At 35.9% G+C, this 21,632-nt stretch overlaps 1 protein-coding gene across 6 annotated transcripts in view; it reads left to right on the top strand.

Annotated features, from left to right (window-relative positions):
- The window catches only part of LOC111272128 (excitatory amino acid transporter 2), a 70,848-nt gene extending 49,326 nt beyond the window's left edge, over window positions 1–21,522 (top strand). For 5 of the 6 annotated variants that reach the window (XM_022853378.2, XM_022853377.2, XM_022853375.2 and 2 more), the window contains 7 exons: window positions 2,656–2,854; window positions 9,122–9,329; window positions 9,498–9,735; window positions 10,175–10,449; window positions 16,149–16,306; window positions 17,434–17,605; window positions 18,750–21,522. In XM_022853378.2, the coding sequence (XP_022709113.1) occupies window positions 2,656–2,854; window positions 9,122–9,329; window positions 9,498–9,735; window positions 10,175–10,449; window positions 16,149–16,306; window positions 17,434–17,605; window positions 18,750–18,906 (1,407 nt within the window). In that variant the 3' untranslated portion in view covers window positions 18,907–21,522. The remainder of the gene's footprint in view (window positions 1–2,655; window positions 2,855–9,121; window positions 9,330–9,497; window positions 9,736–10,174; window positions 10,450–16,148; window positions 16,307–17,433; window positions 17,606–18,749) is intronic. The other variant, XM_022853379.2, reaches the window with a different exon arrangement.
- The last annotated feature ends 110 nt before the right edge of the window (window positions 21,523–21,632 follow it).

Below are 21,632 nucleotides of genomic sequence, written 5' to 3' on the forward strand. Positions count from 1 at the left end.
AAGGATCGAATATTATGATAAACCAGCCAGCGGCTCAAGCTAATAAGCGCGGGCGTAAGTGATAAGCAAGGTAGACATAGTGATCATGTTTGTTCTTTATCAACATGATAAAGGAAGATGCGACCATCGAATAGCCTAGATGTGGAGATAGTGTTGAAACCGTCTAAAATGACTAACGAGCCGGAATCAACAGTAGAATAATACCATAAACGAGCAAGCGATCCGTAAAGTAGAGCCTCGTCGCCTTATTGAAACGGCTTAATTTAGTTTTTCGTTCCATCTCATGAGTATCGTCTAATGTTCCGTAGCTCTCTTAAAACTCCATCATCGTTTTCTATTACATGAAAGTCATGTATGAGCGTCCCTGTCGTCCGGGAACAAATTCCGATTTTATTCGACCTTGAAGACGGAGAGATGACTGGCAGCTTCTGTTAACACTATAAACTAAACTATTTTCATGAGAAAATGTAATGCTTATGGTATATTCTATAGGAGCACCCGCCAAGCCATTCCACTTCTTTCTTTCACGTGGCTCTACACCCGCCTTCCCACGAATATAGACAAGCTAAAACTGACTCCCCTTAAAGGAGGAAACCGACAACTTAACGCACTCTAAACATAAAAAAGAACCTATAACGTATGGTGCATTGAAGTAGAAGGAGGCTTTGCGGAGAGTTAAAATTTATATCAAAAAGGTCTTCGTTTGTAGATTATGTCCACCTTCAACAATCTATGAAAAAAGGATAAAGCTATATACACAGATACAATGTTTTATTTTCATTCGTAGTCTGACTAATTTTTGACTATGCATATTCATCAAATGAATGTCCAGTGCCCTAATATTTGCAGTGAACAAATTTGACGAAACGGGTTAATATGATATATATCTTTCTTGTTAGAAATGAAACATCTACTTTTTTTACTAAGATCTTCCATTGGAATTTTGAATTGGAATTTCATTGACATACATGAATTTTTACATTTACAAATTCCAAAATCATGTGCTATCTTTATTATGTGAGTAAGGCCTCATCATCTTTTCAGCATAGCATAACGAAGCTGTTATCACTAAAAAATATGGCCGGGGTGAGTTTTGCGGGACCCACATCTCCAACAGATCTATGAAACAATATGGTAATAGTATGCTATGAAAATTTTCTGCCAAAAACCAAATAAAAATTAGTGATGGCCCCATGTTAACAGCTTCTAAGGGCAGGAGAACGAAGTTTTAGCTGTACTAATATGCCATACGGTCATTTTTTAAAACATAGAAATGACAAAGCAAATTTCTAATCAACTACTTGTAAGAATCTGCAAGAAATCAAAAAGTCTTATTGGAACAGGCTATTTAACTATTTTACCACTGCACAGGGGTGTTAACAGAACACACCCTTCGGAAGGTATTGAAAGCATTGTTTCAAATTATACCATTGTCCAATTCAAACTAAGGCTTTTTTAAATCCGGACCTCGAAACCCACCCTGTTACATTTATCCTGTTTTCTCATTTCGATTAAACTTATTCCTCGGAAAAAGGATAAACAACTTTTCAACTTAAAACTTTTGCAGATTCTAAGCGTTGTCGAACAAATTGCAAAATATGACCAATTTTCCCAGATTAACATTAAGTTTGACGAGAAAATTATATGAGAGGCTTACCCTGAAAAATAATAGTATTCATGTAATTGGTTCCATCTAAGGCGCAGCTGACCTCAGGATGGCTCTTTGGCACGCCTGAAAAAAATTAATGAGACCACTTTACGGGGTCGATTTATATTGGACAGATACTTAAATCGACGGATAAACGGACAGATCAGCTCAATTTTAGTTGTATAAAAATAAAAAAGTTGGAAATCTAATGTTGTACTTGTTTTATAAAATTAAAAGGACAAAAGATTTTCCGACAGAAAAGTTATACATAATGCCAGTGGGTGTTGAAAAAACTGCTCAAATTAGTATTACGCTGTATGAATGAAAGAATTTACTCCTTAAAAAAAGATTCACTGAATCAAAGAATATTAACTGTGCACTATGACCGGTAATATTTCAAATGTGATATTTCCAGTTTCGCAAAATAACTAAATAAATATTATGTCTTTATGAAAAAGGATTCCTACACAAATAAGATACGAATACTATGTCGTGATGGTTTATATTTCATCAACCACCTTTAGGCAAAAATCCCCATTTTACTGCAGGATATGTGACGTATGAAAAATTTAAAGTTTCTCTATCAGTTCTATTTTTAAAATTGTAAAGTATAACTAACTTGCCTAAATTAACATAACGCTCTTCGGAGAACTGAAACTTCCACGAAACAAAAGCGTTTATCCAATTTGTTCCAGCTTAGATGCACCTATACAACGATTTCACCCCTCTAGAAAAACCAGTTCAATGTGATCACTTTACAAATCAGTTTGGGTGGGATAGATGCACCTGAGTATAGTAAATCGTGTGAGTATAGATAAAATAGATTATATACGTATGTATTTGCATGTTTGTGTATGGATTGTGATACGATAGTGGCGAGTGAATATAATAGTTGTAATAGTATGTCATGCATTGCAGTTCTATTTCGGCCTCTAACGCTTACAGTGCCAAATGCAATAATATATGCTATATGCTTTCGTTTTTGTTTTATGTGGCTGTTTATTCAGTTAAAATCATGGGGTGAAGAAAATATGTTATTGGTGTTCACGATTCTCGGAGTGCTGCTGGGTCTACTGCTCGGTTTTCTCGGGCGCATGCTGGCGCCTTCAACGGAGAGCATTATGCTTATCTCGTTTCCCGGTGAAATTCTCATGGGAATGTTGAAGATGCTTATTCTACCGCTCATCATATCTTCCATGATCTCTGGTAAGTTTTACTGCAACAAATTCTTATATTACGATACGTATTATGTAGTGTAGTAAAATGAACTTTAATTTACTGTGTAGTTGTCCAAATATGTATTCTCAACACACTAGCAGAACAACATGCTTAAGACCAGCTAAGTTTGCATGGGTTTGCATTTTTAAAGAAGAAGCAAGTACAGCTGCATCGTATTTACTGTGCTCGAAGATGGCACAGTGGTAAGTTAACAGCTCACGGCTCTCGCGAACCGGATTCAGTACAGTATATTCCCGAAAAAAAAATTGAAGTTCGGCTACTTTTTCCCGAATAGATAAATTAGTTGAAATAAGATCGGCAAATGTGAAGGACTTTGTCTTTTGTTTAATAAGAAGTTGTAATGTATTACTACATGAATTAGAATTATATATATGTCAATGAGTTATACACTATCATGTATCCTATTAAACTAGAACATTTGTCGTGGCCGTGGCTAACGCAGAGTTTCACTTAAATCAACAGAGTAGCAACAAAGAAATTTATTATGTATTCGTTGTGACTCTACACAATCTTCTTTCATCTTTCAATTAATTTTTTATCCCTCCTCGCCAGAAATTTCTACGTCTGTGCTCAATAAATTTATCAAAACCATTTCACTGTCAAATGTACAGTTGTTAATTTTCTTTGCCAGTGAAATTCGGATCGGAAAAAATAATAGTCCACATGCACGAGGTTTGGAGAATCTAAAAGGGCTTCTTGATCAAACTCTTGCAGGGAAACTTTCACAGTATTTGCTATGTGTGGTTTGGTATAAGCGTGGAGAAGCAACTTGTCTATCGGGTCTTTTCTGCTCGTTAGCCTCGTCCATTCGATGCACTGGGTCATATCCGTATCCTTGTTGATCGCCTTGGTCTTCTCCTCTTTTAACTCTGGGCTCAAGTATACCCACAGTGCTACCTAGCTTTTTGCTCTATTTAGAAGTGGAGGCACCGCTTTTCAACTGTACTGAGCGTTCTGTGTAGACACCTGTTATTGCGGCCGCGTTTAGGCGGTGCCGAACGAGATGTTGAGAGACCAAAGCCGTATATTTCTGTGTTTTTCTTTTTCTTTTCTAGGATATTTAGGCTAATCTTTTATAAATTTAAGATGTTATGTCGATAGTCATGTAAATGCAGTTCATCTTTTCTACTAACTCACATCCAATTCTCAACTACTTCAATTTTTGTGCCAGCCATCTTCCCTTAAAAGTTTCTCCAGCTGGCCCTCATCCACCTCAGAAAATTAACCGTGTAGGGGTATGTCCTCCAGTCAATAGGATATTATTTTCAAACTTTGAAAATTAGGTTCGAGTAGTTCTTTCAGGCACTGGGTTCACACCGCGCACAGGACAAATGTCCTCCGCAGGCAAAATAGAGTAGGTATTGAAAATTCACTTCCTTTTACTTACAGCCTTCATCTTCGCAGCCTAAATTTGACAGAAAATTTCATTCAGCGCAAATGAAATCACAATAGACGTAGAGGACAATAGAGCTCGTTCTTGAATACAATTTACAAGGCTAAATAAAGAGTGGAAAGATGAAAGAGAAAAAAAGCATTAAAAATAAACGGCCATTAGTTATGTTTCAGCTTAAAATATGACGACATTAAAATAGAAAACTTCAGTTAACCACGTGTGGCACAATTTGTCTTTTTAGACTTCTATTTATTTTGGAGTGCAAAGCATAACACGCATTTTTTTGAGAGAAATCAATCTTTTTCACGTATGCCAGCTGTCACACTTAAGCCCTAGATGTGCCATTCTGTAGTGAACATTATTTTAAGAGAAATGTAGAGCAAAATGAACGAACGTCTAAAGGTTTTTATAAATATAAATAATAAAATACCTTTAAAATCCGATACCAGCTTTGCGGCACAGTACTGCATTAGATGTTCTACGTACGGAAAACAAAGTGTTTATTCCCAAATTTCAAATTATATCTCACATGTTTCTCTATTGTTCGTAGACACACGGTACCATCGAGACTTTACGGGGGCTTCCTATTTTTTTGTTATATTTATAATTTGCGACATTCTGTTCCTGATTTTTTTGGTGAACTGGAAAACATATTCTTCATGTTTAGGAGAATCGAATGTGCACAAAAAAATAAAAATTCCTTTGGTGTTCGGTGGGATTCGATCCTACGGAACGGGCTAGCGTCTCAACTCGTTTGAACCACTTGCGTTTCTCTCCTATCTAGTTCATTATATATTAAAATCCCTTAAATCTATCATTTGTTACGACGCAACGATGATTCGAGATGACGTTGGAATTTACTTGGTCAAGGCTTCTACTAAGAATCCCCAGAGGGACAGAGATTTCGGGTAGATATATAAGAGAAACGCAGTACCTATTTTTTTTTTGGCAACATAGATGCTCTATCAATATCAGCTCCTCTAACAGTTGCGTTCCTCTTGCATAATAAACGTTACTATTGCGGTTCCTAACTACCAACGATTAGAGCAATTTAAGAATACTGTATGGTTTAGTGCTGAAATTTGATTGCAAAGTATGGTTTATAAGTGTTCTAGAATCTAGCAGTAAGTGAGTAAGAGGTCTATTTATGGGTACAGAACGGCCAGTCGATTCAGGTTTACTCCATAATGAAATTCTACGCCATATTGTATCCACTGCCACAATGATATTTAATATACATAGAATTCTCTTTTACAGTTATGCACTGAAAAGCCACCAACCGAATGTTGTATGTCAAAATTCTTAGCTTGGTAAAATTTTACAATGGAATTGTTGCAGATATCTCCAATCTATTATACTGTATCGCAACAAACTGCTTTGTATGTGCATTTAAGTATAACGTGATCTATGGATAGATAGAGCAGGAAGCCTAGCTTGATTAGGAAAACGGCCTTGTGACGGAAAATTTCACGTGCAGTTGGGAATACGGCAGGCGACAAAGAAGCTACAAAACATAAAAACATATCCCATATCAAAATTATTCTTAAAACAAAGCAAGGCTAGTGGTTAGAGATAGTTGTATGCCTTCTCGACTACCGAGTAGCTGTTGCCGACACCAAACACATTTATTAGACAGGCAACTTGTATATCTCAATTATTTTCATTGTTGTGAGTACCATCATGTTAGTAAAAGGTGAGCTAGACTGGATTTAATGTCCTTTTATGCGCCGATCATCATAATATCCACATTTAATGATCGTTCTCCTGAAGTGTAATAGTTCATATGACTACAGAGAATGTAGTGCTCGCAATCTTGGTTAACCTGCTCTGCGGCACTCTCGTCGCATATATTTGGCAAAGCTTTAGCAAATATATATCCGTCTGAAAGTCTTTTTGTTACAGAATCATCTCACTATATTTCGTCTTATATTCATCTTAAGTCTTATTTCCAGTTTCAAACTATATTTGCTTTAATTACTAGCAAAAAGTATATTTGCTAACAATATGCATTACAAGTGTGCTCAATGTAAATCCAAGTGTGTTACGCACGAAATTTGACGTGAGGGTATCTAGTGCCTTAAGACTACAGGCTATAGGGTACCAAATAATACGTCACCATGGGCAAGATATTAACTCAGAATGATCTGGTTGAATCTACTCACAATTTTTTTTGTCTACCATCTAGTAAGCAACTTTGGCGGTGCGGGGTCTCGTTTTCTTCATGTATTCTGCAAATTTAAGTGCCACATCAGGTTTTACAGTTCGACAGCTTTATCGATATTTCCGACGTTATTTTTTGAAATGTCAATGCAAATCCAATCATCTCGACGGAATCAATATGCGCCTGTAATTCGCTCATGTCTTTTAAAGCTACGCAAAAGCATCTGCACACATAAGCACGCGGATGTTTCAACTTTATTTCGGACCATTATGAAAGCCAATCGGCAGTGAAGAACTTAAACAGCACAAATTTTTATATAGATACGCAAAAAACTCTCCACACCCAATGCTGTTAGTGTTGCGATATTGTGATTTAGAAACTCCATAAAGTCTTGCTTAAAGGCACTCTATAAAGTCAATTCAAATCTGTCCAGAGGTACTCACCTCAAAAAAGGCTAGAATTATCTGAGACCTATCTGTGGATTAATTGGTTGCTTTTGGTCCGTTTGCCTTTTCGTCAAACGACGTGTGATCTCTCCTTCGCCTCAAATTTACCCTCGAGTTCAAAAAAAAGTTTACTTGATACTAAAATAAACTTCTCTGATCTTACTTTTCTGGGTGTCTTAAAAACAGACAATGAGAATACGTTTTAATATGCAGTTATTTAGCAGAGATGGATCCCGAACTTCGATACCTGGAATTAGTTCCGAATCCCAACCCAAATTCGAGCGTGAATTGACAAGTGAATACCATACGGTACTATAAAGCTGTACCTTTAAGAGCAGTACATATATTGGTAGCAATACTGGGAACATATATCCATATAGCTGCGTTGAGTAGGCAATATCTAATGGCTACGATGAGCCTAATCTAATAGATGCGGCCTAATAAAGTTACGATGGGGAACATACCATTATATAATACAGAGTATTTAAAACCCGTAGCCAATCCTTGAAAGGGTGACAGAGCTCAGTTTTTTGCAGTGCAACTATGGGATGCCCCTGTTCATTTTACCGCTAAGAATAACTAGTTGTATTAGGTTAAATAACGAAGAATTTGAAGTACATATGCTTGATTTTCCATCTTTAATAAAACTGTTTAAAGTATTTTATTATAGCTAGAAATTTAGGAGTACTCGCGTAAAACTAGGGCTGTAATTTTTTATTTTGTACAACTTAGAGACAATAGTTTTTGGAAAAAAACAAGCCTAAATCGTGGAAGGTAATACCTTCAAAAAAATATGTTAATCACACCTGAGAAGTAGTGCTATTCTTCGTAACTTAATATTTTAATTTTACAGTATGCGCTCGAAATAGAGACTGTTATCTAGGAAACACTTTGTACTGATATAAAAAGAAATGAATACGTGTTTCTGCGCATTAACATCAGATATTTTAGTCGATGATAGCAGTAAAAGGAAAACCAAAACTTTCTAAGTGATTGGGACGATTGCGATGATCAAAAGACGCACATTTCTAAGCCAATCAATTAATTTCCGATTCTGGTATTGGCAGCTACAACAGTATCGAAATGTGCTAAATCATATGATTATATACTTTGAATCCCATTGGGTAGGCATATATTATTGTTTTTTTCTACTTTAAACGTTTGTTATGGTTAACGGTCTCGACACTTGCTTCGACATCAAATGATAATCTAATTGAAAATTAATTATTTCTCCAATTTTATCAGTGTGCTCAATTAATCGAAGTAACGCTACATTTTTACCTTCAGCGACTGAGGCCTATTTTAGACGATTCGCTAAAATCATTAATATTTGGTTGTACCAAATTAAAAAGCAAAATCGTAGCCTTAAAAAAGTTCCTTTAAATCTAAAAATGCTTTTAAATATTTTGAGCTAAAAAATAAAAAATTACCAACTTTGAATGAACATTATAGGAAGAAGCAGGCTTTATTTTTCTAGACGTACGTGTTCGTATTTGTTTAATCAAGGCAGTCGTCCTCATAGAGTCATATTGTCTCGAAGTGACATGCCTTAAATCACTTTACTCATAAATTTGCAATTGTTTATTTAATTTTTCAACTAATAAAGTTGGATTGTATATTGAGACAAAAGTTACAGGGGTGCACAATATGAGCATTAACAGTGCTCAACAACGTATTAAAAAATTGCCCTTGATCATGGCTTACAGTTCACCTAAATCGTCTCCCTGACGCCCCCCCCCCGACTCCACCATCAGTTTAACGCGTCTTTGATCGTAACATGATAATTCATGCTTATCATTGCGCTGTTGTATGATAATGGTATTGGAAGTAAATGTTTTTGTTAAATTGACTCTTGAGCAGTCAATCTTTCTTTCTCTTTCTGTGGACTCATTGTTTGTTAAAAAGGTCAAACAAACTTTATTTTTACTGTGTTTCATCGTAGTCACAAGGGCATGCAATTTTTTTAAGAAGTTTTTTATTCAAAATATACAAATCCTAACGAAAGCGTTGGTTATTGATAAATGATAAGTACGTAGGTAGAAATTTCACGTTTACGTGAAAGTATTCATAATGTACAACCTGTTTAAACGCCAATAAGTTGAAGAAAGCGATATGAAATCCCATAAATAAAACAAACATTATAACAAATAGGGTATAAAGAGTTACGTTAGTCGAATGTGTTCTGCGAGATACTTGCAGATAAAACAATTCCTGTATAAATTAATTATTTTAAGGTCTCGCACAGTTAGACCCTAAATCAAGTGGAAAGATGGGTTCGCGCGCTCTGGTTTACTATTTCGCGACCACAATCCTAGCCGCAATTGTAGGAATCGTTATGGTAATAACAATTCACCCTGGAGACCCCAACATCAAGGAAGGTCTACATCATGCTAAGGAGGACAAAAAAGTTTCCACCCTTGACGCCTTCCTCGATCTCATTCGGTTTGTATGGCATCCTATAAACATTATATTCACTTTCAAGTGTAAAAATATTAATCAACGGGTTTCACTGTATATGTGAAGATAACGAAAAACACGTAAAGCTCACTGTACATCACTAAATACATTTTATGTAGCTGCACATTTCTAACAAAATCGTGTAATTTGCAGAAATATGTTTCCAGAAAATCTTCTACAAGCATGCTTTCAGCAAGTCGAAACCACTTATGAAAACGTAACAAAAGCCACATTAAATGCAGCAGGAAAACAAGAATATACACTAAAGCGCAAGATAGTATTTAAAAATGGCACGAATGTGCTAGGACTTATTGTCTTCTGCATTGCATTTGGCGTAGTTTCCGGACAAATGGGACCCCAAGCTGACCTCATGGTGAAGTTCTTTGTACAGGTTTGTATTTTAAAATGTAATGTCTGTAATGAGCGCAACAATTCGGAATTTACAAAAGTCCTTTATAGAGCAACGCCTGCTACATTATAGTTGGATTATCTAGAATATTTTTCTCAATAAGGTTCACCACATCGATTTGACTAACTTGTATGTTAGGTGTTCAAGCATCCATTTCAAGATCGTTTATTGAAATCTTAGACTTTATTTGAATGAAGTAAGACTGTGAAAAATAATTATAAATTAATTGGTTTCAGCATAATCACAGCATGATGAGACTGATAAAACAGAATAATTTGTATTACTCTGAATTCTAAGTCTGCATAATCCTAGAACGGATTGGTGATAAATACTCCAGAGGATTAATAGCTGACTAACGCAGGTCATTTACCAGTCTATAAACTAGCATAGGTTGTGTTAACGAACTTTCCCTCTCTTTCAGCTTAACGAGATTGTAATGAAAATCGTTGTGCTGGTGATGTGGTATTCTCCTTTCGGTATCATGTCTCTTATTATCGGGAAGATTATGTCTATTGAAGATTTGGCCTCCACGGCTGCACAGCTTGGTCTCTACATGGTTACAGTTATAGTGGGACTATTAATCCACGCCTGTATTACGCTTCCGGGGATTTTCTTCCTTATCACCAGAAAGAACCCTGTAACCTTTTTTAAGGGAATGCTACAGGCTTGGATCACAGCTCTCGGTACAGCTTCCAGGTAAAACAACGACTTTTGAATAAATTAAACAAATTTGTATTAGTCTATAATATTAGGTTATCGGATAAGTTCGTGGGGTTGTGTAAATCCCAGTAACATTTGCTGCTTGTCCATATACGAATCGAAATTCCAATTTTTGAGATAGTTAGTACTTAATCAGGTTTTAAAACATTTCTTGGAGTTTGGGTTTTCAAATCAATATGATTTTGTGGTACCTTTCTAAAAACAGCAGCTTCGACATTTTAAAAACCAAAAAAAGCATATTTGAGTTCAAAAACGTGGCAAAAATTCACAAGAAAAGCCTAGTAATGAAGAAACCCATCAAGTAACCCATGTAAAACAGGGTGTTGAATCGCTCGTGGATCCCTTCATCATGTAACTTCTAACTGAGCGTCTTGGTACTTTTTTGTGTGACGCGGTACGACGATAAAGACGGAATGCGCCAAGTGAGAGGAGGTACAAGAACAAGGAATGGGTCACCTTATTTATATTTTAAAACTAAAAAATAAGGACGCGCTTTCTATCACTTATTTTTGCCCTTTAACTTCTTGATTTCGGTTATCTTCAATCATTTTCTAAAAGTCGACGAAAGGGTTCTCATCTTGTGTCTCTAGTAATTTTTTTTTTCTATCTTATGAAGTTGTGAACTACTACATCCGCTGTAAAGCCAGAACTCGAAGTACAAACAAAGTGAACGCAACATTGCTAAAAGACGAAGCCTGTAAATTGATAAAGAATGGCGAGACAGTGTTTTGAAGAAGACGAAATTTGTACAACTGCCCGAATTTATTGGGAAAAGAGGCACATGTGCTGCACTATGTGTATTATGTGCTTTTGTGCAAACAGGCCGAACACTTTATTACTCTTGCGTGCATATAACGTTCCATCAAACTGTATCGACGAAATTTCCAATACAAATACTTCAAAAGAGCGGTAAAAAACATGAGTTATAATACTTTAAATAATTAGATCACTAAACAAGATCTGTATAATTGATAAAATCTATTCGTCTAAGGTTCTCTGAGACCAAGTTATATATGTAACGCGTTGTGGATTACTAAATTTTGTTGCTGATACATGTACTTGGCCTAAATTCCTCAAATGGCCTAAAAATAAAAAATAAAACACATGGCAAAAAAATAACTGATTGACTGCCTGCATAGTTGAAAAGAATTCATCCATTTCGATCTCAATAAGTACGAAACATATCTAAGTAAAAAGCGCGTCATCACCACTTGTCAAGAATTGATTTTAAGGGTTTAAAACCATGAAAGAGTTTAAAGGCACAAAAAAAAAACTAATAATAGACATAACATAGGCTAACCAAAGTACATAAAGAGACAGCTATTAAAGTTCCTGAAGAACTTTTTAAAGTAACCTTAGAAGCTCATTCGGATGACTGTCCATAAGTCCAGGAAACTTCAGGGTGATTCAGTTACGAAAACATGGCAATTAATAATTTATATTTGTTTAACAACAAAGTAATAGCGGTAAGTTTCAACAGCTACTTTTAAAATCCACCTTGGTATGGACTGCCTAACCTATTTCTCATTAGAAAAAAGTTGTAAATGAAAAACGTTAAGTTCTTCCATAAGTACTTTATAGGTGCAACGAGTCATAAATGTTTCAGTTGGAATTATTATATGTTAAAAATAAGCAAAATTAAATTAGGACAAATATGACCCAGTTACCAAGCGCCTATTGTATTGTATCTGTTTTATTTAGAAAGCTCTTAGCTCTTCTTACACCTACAATGTTCCGTCGAAAACATTTCTAGACGGAAATTAGTGCGGCTTTACGTAACTGCACATACTTCGCTTTCACGGGATTTCCTACTCACTTTGAAAATATATTTATTTAATTTGAGGTAAACGATAGACTTAGCACGGCAATATTTTCTAGGATACTATTTTGCACAGAAGTGTATTCTCTCACTATAGCTGCTGTCGGGATAAATGCAAAGTTCTTGCGATTTATTTACCAAAAGCCAGTGTGCCACTCCTTTTAATATGTCACATAAATGAGAAGGTATTTATTAATGCATTTTCGTGTTAAAGATAGAAATATGTACTTTATATGTTAAGGGACTTGAGTTACATACTTTAATACGTGCTATTATCCTAAAAAACCATATACAAGGCAAAAAAATGTGTAGGGCAGTTAGAAATCAAACTTTTTTCTTTACGTCAAGTGATAATACATTTAAACACATGAGCTTTAAATAAATATTTAGATAAGCATGTTAAAAGTAGTAATATGTACCATGGTTACTTATTCCAGATCAAAACTTGAGAAATACATGATTCATATATGTGACATGCAAGTATTGTAAGAGTACTTATCCGTAAAAATTTAGTGAACTATTAGCTCAAGCGCAAGCGACAAGCGAAGCAGAACACAGCGTAAGCAGTAAATCAGAATTGCAGACTTATAGCAAGCGGTTAGCGAACACCGACCAATTTTATAATCATAATACCCGTTCATTTTTACGAAAAATCTAACTTTGGCTTTAACGTGATTGTCAATAAAGTCCATGTAAACGCAAAAAAAAATTACGAACATCCAGAGCGCGATTGCATTAGCTAAAGCATCAATTATGATCTAAAAAGTGCTAGTATCGTTTCTATCGTTTTCATGCGTTATTGCTTGTGCTTAGTTCGAATGGAGGATTCGTTCGAATCGGAAAAAAAATGAGGGCGATGAAAAAGATCTCAGGAAAAATATCTTTCCCGGTTTTTTCTGGTACGTCTTTGTACAAATATAAATAATAAATAGAGCACCATGTACAGAAATAGCTATCAGTATCTCGGTTAACTAGAATAGAACATGCACGTTGAAAAAAATTTAAGAAAAATGTAACCTTTAGTTTAAAATGTTGGTCAATTACGCAATGAAGCATTGTGCATATAAGGAAGTTTCATAAGGTCCTTCCACTCACATTAAAACATTCGTTTCTTTACCGGCTTGTACACACATATAGATTGCTCAATGTGGTCTATTACGTTAGTTGGTCTTGACATTATAGATTTTATCAATGTGATTAATCGTCATATTTTGCGCTATGAACCAGCTTTAATCTTCTGCGTCTGTAATCACGCCTTGTCGTTGCCTGATGAGCTTCGAACCTGTCCAGTAACTTGTTTATTAGTGAAGCATTTTGCTTTTAGATTGTATCAATGTAACCCTTAATTTGCTTTTACTCAACTTTTTCTTTATGCATGATGCTAAATAAAGTGGGTGAGTTTTACTTATAAATAAATGGCAGATGAGTAAACTGCGACTCGTTAGTGTGCGTGCGGTAAAAAAGCAAGTGATTGGCATCCCACGATCAACTTTTACTGTCCAGGGTACTTATGAACGAAGTTGCGTCAACGTGGAGAGATAAAGATTCAATACAATGTTTAGTTACATTTTTACCTATATATTTTTTATCTTCACCACTTGTTGCATTTAATAAATTTGTATTAAGCAAATTTAGATTCTAAGAAATCGTGTAAATGTAGTAAAGCAATATTTTTGAACGGCACAGGAGGAATAAACAAGTGGTATTTACAAGTAGCTATTTTAGGCTATCACTGTATTTTCATACTATGAGATTTTATTTCTATTTAGCGATCCAAATTAAACGACAATTTTTTGAGACGCGTATTTCGGAATTCTATGTAGTAAAAAAAGACATACGTAGATACAGAACACTACTGCAAAATAAATTATATAATATGTGTAAACACACTGCAAAAAAATCGATTATAAGTTAAAAACACCGACGACAAACGAAACAACGATGCGAAACGCAAAAAAAAAGCGTAAGCAAGCAGTGGACGAGAACTTTTGAAGAATATTATTAATTTAATTTGAACGAAATGTCAAATTCGCTGCTTATTAGAAAGGACCACATATAGTATAGACCAAAAAATTACCAGCTTTAATATGGCGTTTCTCGTCAAAAATATGCTTACAGATGCGTAGAACAACACTTGTGAAGACACTAGCCAGTAGTTTGTGTAACTAGATGTTGATGTTTCCGCAAGTATGAGAAATTGAATATTAAGTCAAGAATTTAGTACAATTCCCCCGTTTGAAAGATTATATGATTATGCGAATTTAAACCGCTATGAACATCGCTTACTGGGACTCTGCATCATTGTTTATCACCTTGAAATTTTGGGCAGGTGAATTAGACGTGGTTGTACAGGTTTGAACGAGAAGTGTAACCACTACCGATAACATCGGAAAAATAATGCTAGATGGCAGTTGAATCAAAATTCGAGGGGTAGTAAAGGTTGTGGATATTTTGAACAAATTCGTTTGTCGCATACTGACTGAACACTGGGGTATGAAAAAGCTAACCACGCGTTAGGTTCTTACTCACGCGTTCAAATAAATATCTCTGAAGCTTTGTTGAAACAATTCAGACGAAATTAATCATAGTTTTGGAATCGATCAGTAACTGTAGTTAAAGCGTGGATACACCACTACGGCCTTGAAACCCAGGTTTACATGAAACAGTGAACTGCGAAATAAGTCGACTTTGAAAAACTGAAGGCTGCATTCATTATTGTCTGTTTTCTAGGTTAAAAATTAAGGACAAGCACTTTTATCGAATGAGAAGGTTACTACATTTTTAAACGCGGACTTGCAGACTAAGGTGCAAACTACTATTTTGACGGATTAAAAACATAAGAACATCGCTGAACAGAGTGTATAGGCTTACAAGCAGACTACCTTGAGAAATAAAACAAAATTTGACGGTGACAAGGTTATGTTCACGGTAACCGAGGTAGGTGGCACAATAAACGTGCTCAGCTGTAATCCTACAGAAGAACAGAATAATAATTGTCGATAAAATAACGAAACTCCCGTCTTTACACAAACTACTCTGGTTAAGGGGTAGAGCCTAAGCCCAATCTCATTCCTCATCTTACTAAAACTCTGACAAAATAAGAGGGCCAAGGAAGTCAGTCGAACTCCTATTGTATGCAGATGGTTTAGTGATATCTGGCTCGAACAAGTTTCAAGTGCAGTAAGCTCTAATCCTACTCCACACGGCTGTCACAGTTTGTGGCCTGGCAACAAACTTTTTGGCTGCATCGTCGATCAAATTGCTTTATCACTTGTCTCTCGTAATTACTTCCAGCTCGTTTGACATAGAATATATAAATAGCGAAGATAGCTCCGACTGTATAGGGATTTATTGGCAGTTTTGCAGATCACTTCAGTAGCACTATTAAACTTACAAACTTCGCTTAGAAAGAGTACATGGAATTGAGGATTATGCCCAACAATATTTGAAATTCGTCGAGTCTGATTCTAAAAAAAGTTAAAGTTCGACATGGCATATTGCCTCCTATGTTAATGTTTTGTATAAATTATGTAATGTAGAACAAAAAAATATATTGACTATGTTTGACTATAAATTGTATATATATATACAGTTTATATATATATATGACTATATATAAACTGTAAGGTTCCTGGTTCAAAATTTACGCCACACACGCAGAGCAATTCGGTTCTGTCTATCTATATTTATTTAATCTTTGTTGTTCTCCTAGTATCATTGTACCTCTATATATTGTATCGTAGCAAAAAAGAATTCTTTTGGAGAGAATTATTTGCGATATATTTAGTATTTATGATTTACTAAGTAGTCGTTAAATAAATACATATCTATTGCGATTTGTACTGTACTATTATAGTGCCGCGACCTTACCGGTAACCTTCCGATGTCTGGAGGAAAACCTCCACATTGACAAACGTGTCACGCGTTTCGTACTTCCAGTCGGGGCCACCGTAAATATGGATGGAACTGCCCTCTATGAGGCGGTCGCCGCAATCTTCATCGCCCAGATGAACGGTACACAAATTTCCACCATTTTCACTTAAGTCTCACATTACCATCCTACTGCTCAACAGCAGCAGTTAACTCTTTATGCAGGTAACAGGTAGCTTCGTATCGCATACAGGATGTAAAAGCATAAGTTCTTTCTTGTATGAAGGTTAGTAATAATCCACTGTAGTCAGTACTAGTAGTAGCTTTACCTTTTTATATTAGTTGCGAGCAAAGAAATTGATATTGAGCTAGATAAGCTTCAATGCAGCCAAGGAAATGCACAGTTTATTCATATTTAGCTCTAGGTAACCCTGTTGGTTAGACTCGTCTTCTTAGTAATATATATATATATATAATCGTTATTGTATCTTTGCAGACGTATGTTGTAAACTAAGGTCTGCGAACCCATACTAACTGAAAATGACTACTACATTTTTAGTTTTATGACAGCCAACATCCTGAATGCTGTCGCCATACTAGCAGAATTAGCTGGCAAAAAGCTGCCTGAGTTAAACCCCAGAAGATTCATTTTTGGATCGATAGGTTTGATTTTCCTCTCAATGTTTTTTCCAGATATTAATCCCCCTTTGCGATATGTTATATGGTTCATTTACAGGGCAGTTAATGGCGTCCGGTGGAAAACCTTTGGAGCTTTCTAAAAAAAGCATACCTTGTAATACACTTTACCGGGCACTAATAGAAGAACTTTCGGGGAGTTTCAGGAAGCCAACTTTGAATTAAGAAATTGTTTTCGGTATTCTTTCTGGCAATCAAAGCTTGCAGTAAAAAGAAAAATAATACGCACAGAGTAACTGAAAGTGCCTGTGTCATCCTACCGGGGCAATAATCAAAGATATCACATTCGATCGAGCTTAGGAGTCGTCGAAAATGTTTGTTAATTACTTTAGAGCTTTAGAGCGAATTAGTTAGCTTTATATATATATATATATATATATATACTTAAAGCGGAATTTAATCATAGACAAAAATAAGACGTGAACTAATGTTTTCAGTTATTTGGTCCAGGGCTTAGCAAGCACAATCCTGCGAGAAACTGAAAATGTGTAGAAAGTCTAAGCAAAATAAGAACGTACGGTTTTCCTTTCCCTAACATTTTTACATTTTCGCATCTTTTCCTTTTTTGGCGTTAGGCATCTACCTCAGTCCCGGGCAGATCATCGCGGTGTCCTTGACGGCAACGGCAGCATCCATCGGTGCTGCCTCAGTTCCATCAGCCGGCCTTGTAACGATGCTCCTTGTTCTAACTTCTGTAGGACTGCCCACCGAAGATATTTCGATGATAGTCGCCGTCGACTGGATGCTGTAAGTATTACTACGCAAAATTTGGATTCCTAAAAATTACCATATATTTGTTTCTTAGAACCTTACTTTGTAACACAGGGCAAACCTACATCTTTGTTCTTTACTTGTTAATTCTATTATGTGTATATATTTTTTTACATAACTCTGCTTATTAATGTCCACATTTTTACAAACTATAAAAAATGACGTATGTCGTTATTTGACCATCACATCATTATAAAAATATCGCTACGTTCTGACAACTTTTGTATATTTTCAAACTTTTTTACCATAAACAGCTGACGGTTTTGAGATAAAATATGTCAATGACATCTGTCTTGACCGACATATTTATTAAGAATCACTTAATGGCATAATTAGTTTCATAGAAATAACGTCATAGAAATCCGCGGCTTTATAATTTACTTTGTTACTATTATACTGCTTTTTTTTGTAATCAACCGGCTTGGTGGGTATTAGATAAAAAAAGAATAGTTGCTCCCACCATCCTCACGATCCAAACGGTGATTTTAACGCGATAACATGTTGCTTAAGGTGATTCTTATTATGTAATTTTTTTTATGACGTTTAGCAATAAGATGGTGATTCAGCTGCTAAGGGTCCCATTTCTATTTGACCAAGTTTTATGCCAATGTTCTCCATTATCACCAGGCTTGAAACAGCCTGCATGCATCCCATTTTCTGCATTTTCCACCAATCAAAAACGTCTTAATTGGTTGACTAAATTTTGAAGCTTGACCTTATGAATAAATCGCAATGGTATTTGATAAAACACGTAAAGTAAGTAAACATTCGTCTTACATGAGACATACGTTTCTTCTACCTAACTCTGTTATCCTGTATTAGCTCTGAAACACACACATGTGCATTTATGTATATATAGTAAATGCTTAAATCGCGGAATCGTGGCACTCGAAATCAGTGCGGCGTGGCTTTGCATTTGATTGAATTAAAAGTAATTAAGTACACAATACATTTAGTGACTATTTTTGTATTTATTAAAAGAAACTCTCATAGGATATCCATACGAATTATACAAATGTTTTGATTCGTTAGATGCCGAGTGGCTGGAAAACTTGCAGTAAATCAAACTTCTACGCCTTTAGTGTCAACTTTGTAATTGATCAGTGATTTGCTTTCACAGAGATCGTATTCGAACATCAATAAATGTCTTGGGAGACGCATTCGGTGCGGGCATCGTGGACCATCTCACCAAAGATGAGCTGGCTGAAATGGACGCTAAGAAACATCTGGATAAAACAAGGAATTCGCATCCGAACGAAGGCGAAACGGCAATCTAAGTGAGCTATTAAGACTATGATTTCAAGTACTGCTTGATCTATTCTGTAACTCGTTCAAAATAAGGAACGCTCTTAATAAATGCAACTCGAAACACTGAGAAACATTGAGCAGCACGTTGATATTGCAAAATTTTTTCTAACTAAGGGCTGTAAGTTCAGTTATCTGGAAGTCAACGATGGCTCTCTGAACTTATAATGGCGATAAAAAGACGTGTTGTTAATGTTTTTCGATGTACAAACATGCGTTTAGCATTCACAAAACACGTACGTACTCCCAACGCAGTTATGTGGCAAATACAGGACAAAAATCCAGGGATGTACAGATAGCACACGAGGGTGTATCTACCTCATCAAGCAAGCAATCAATCAGCCGCGCTAACTGCTACGATTATGCATTCAACACCTAATCAAAGAAACGACAGTTATGGTAGCAACAGCGGAAATGGCAGTGATTAACAAATTACGAACAGAAGGTGCACAGAAGGAACAGGTAAAGAAAAAAGGAGACATTGCGACACTTAATCACACAGACAAACAGTTACCTACTTTGATCTATCTCTATAACCTAAAATACCTCAGCAATGTGATTAACAAAAAAATGTTCTATGAAAATGTACGCCAAGCTGTCAAAGTGAAGAAACGTTACTGCGTAAAGCATACTATCTAAAACACGGAAAGCAGGGTCGTGTTGTAACTTTGTATTCGTTGTAGTGATTCAGGAACTCTATGTGAAATTGCTAATAACTGAATCCTCATTGATGAAAAAAAGCGTAGCACATATCATTGCCTTAGCTATAGGGTTATTACGTCATTCGTGTCTATCTAAGCATATCTTATAGGAAATATACAGTAAAGCGTATTGTTTTTCTTAGATAGCCGCATATGCACAAAAGTACGTATGCAGTCTTAAGTATGGCATAGTATTCATTTCAAATAGCAAAGATCAAGAGCAGAGTTGCATAAATAAGACTGCATTTCGTTTCTCAAATTCTGACGGTCATTAATACCTCAACAGTGGATGGAAATAAAGTGTTAGGAACAGCTACATAGTTACCAAGCGAAAATGGAAAGTACGCATCATCAACGCAGCAACAACGTATCATTAGAACTATATTTCTTCACAACTATCCTTAACGAGCGAGCTCGTCCGAGCATATCAAAATGACATTTATTTATTTATTGATCGATAACGACGAAAGCGAATGGTTTAACTCATAGCTCCGCGTGCAGCCACAAACATCTTTAGAATATATCGCAGGTTTTGCAACCCATTCAAAAAATTTTTCACCCTTCTTTTCCGATAAATACTCTACCAGCGACACCGCCAGCAAATCATATTAGAGAGGGAGAATGATGAGTCAGGAAAGCAGTTTAATGGTGGAGCTAGCTATCACCAGTCGCCGCCGCCGCCGCAGCAAGCAACAACTAGTGATTATCCCAGCTAATGAATGACGTCATAATGCATGATTGTGTTGTTGATGATGATCAAATACATCTACGAGCCATATTTTGGAGACAGAGGAGTACCCGCAGACAATGAGATCTATGTCTTTCACTTCGTGCCCTTTAAAACAAAAAAAAAAACAGGCTGATCACGATATTAACATGGCCGACTAAAATCATTATTAATGTCGATAATAAATAAGAATTGTGGTCGTCGTCACTAGTACAATCGTCATCTTCATCGTGATACTCACAACAACAATATTTATATGAATTTTAACGCACTGGCAGGCAAACGTCCTCCACGACATTTATTTTAGAAGGCGGCGGTGAAGTAAATCTACGGAGCACAAAAACAGCTGTGTACAGAAGCAGAGCTGCAAAGGCCTGTTTTGCTAACTCTAACAAAGCGTAACGCAATATACAAAGAATCATCTGAAGTACCAATGGTGCCATAAGTTTATAAAGTTACAATCGCACACAAGAATTCTCCCAGAATCAAGGAGAATCATGACAGTTATAGAGTTAGGCCCAACGGAATCGACAAAAACAAGCATGAGCCTGAGACCTTCTCTCGTTGAGCAAGAGTAATGGCGAGAGAGTAAGAGATGTTGCAATAGTACATACACTTGCTATCATAAAATGAATCAACAACCAAAGTTATATAAACAGTTGTTGTTGAATCTTAGGCATGGTACGCATGCCATTGGAAAACGATGTCAGTGATTATGCCGATAATGCAATAATATTATGAGAAACTCGGTTTAAAAGGCAAAATGTAGATAGAAACAAAATTTAGATGGACCTAAAAGGAACCTACCGTAGATGATTTAGGGAAATTTAACATGAACAGGTTCCCCTGAGTTCAATGATAGCGAAGGTGAGATCGAGAGAATGCAGCATGGTACTCCGGCAAATGTTGTTTTTACGGGACAGTTCCTGCTTTCAGGTATCGCGCGTGCAAATCTTAAGAATAGTATAGCTGGTTAAGACACAGAAAAAAAAACTCACCGACCGCGGAACAATGAGCAGCAGTTACCAAACAGCTTTCAAAACCACAGCAACCAGTCAGCCATTTTAAATAGGTGTTTGCTCCCATTATATATTATATACCCATTTTATATATATATATACATATATATATATATATATATATTGTTGTTACTATCTCAATTATTGCTGTCATTATTTAAAAACCAAAAAATAAGGTCAATATAAAAACATAAACAGACATTACCTACGATAACGAGAATGGTTCCATATAACAGGAGTTGCCTAAATAG

This window comes from Varroa jacobsoni, unplaced genomic scaffold (genome assembly GCF_002532875.2).
Source record: "Varroa jacobsoni isolate VJ856 unplaced genomic scaffold, vjacob_1.0 contig01635, whole genome shotgun sequence".
Taxonomy (NCBI): Eukaryota; Metazoa; Arthropoda; class Arachnida; order Mesostigmata; family Varroidae; genus Varroa; species Varroa jacobsoni.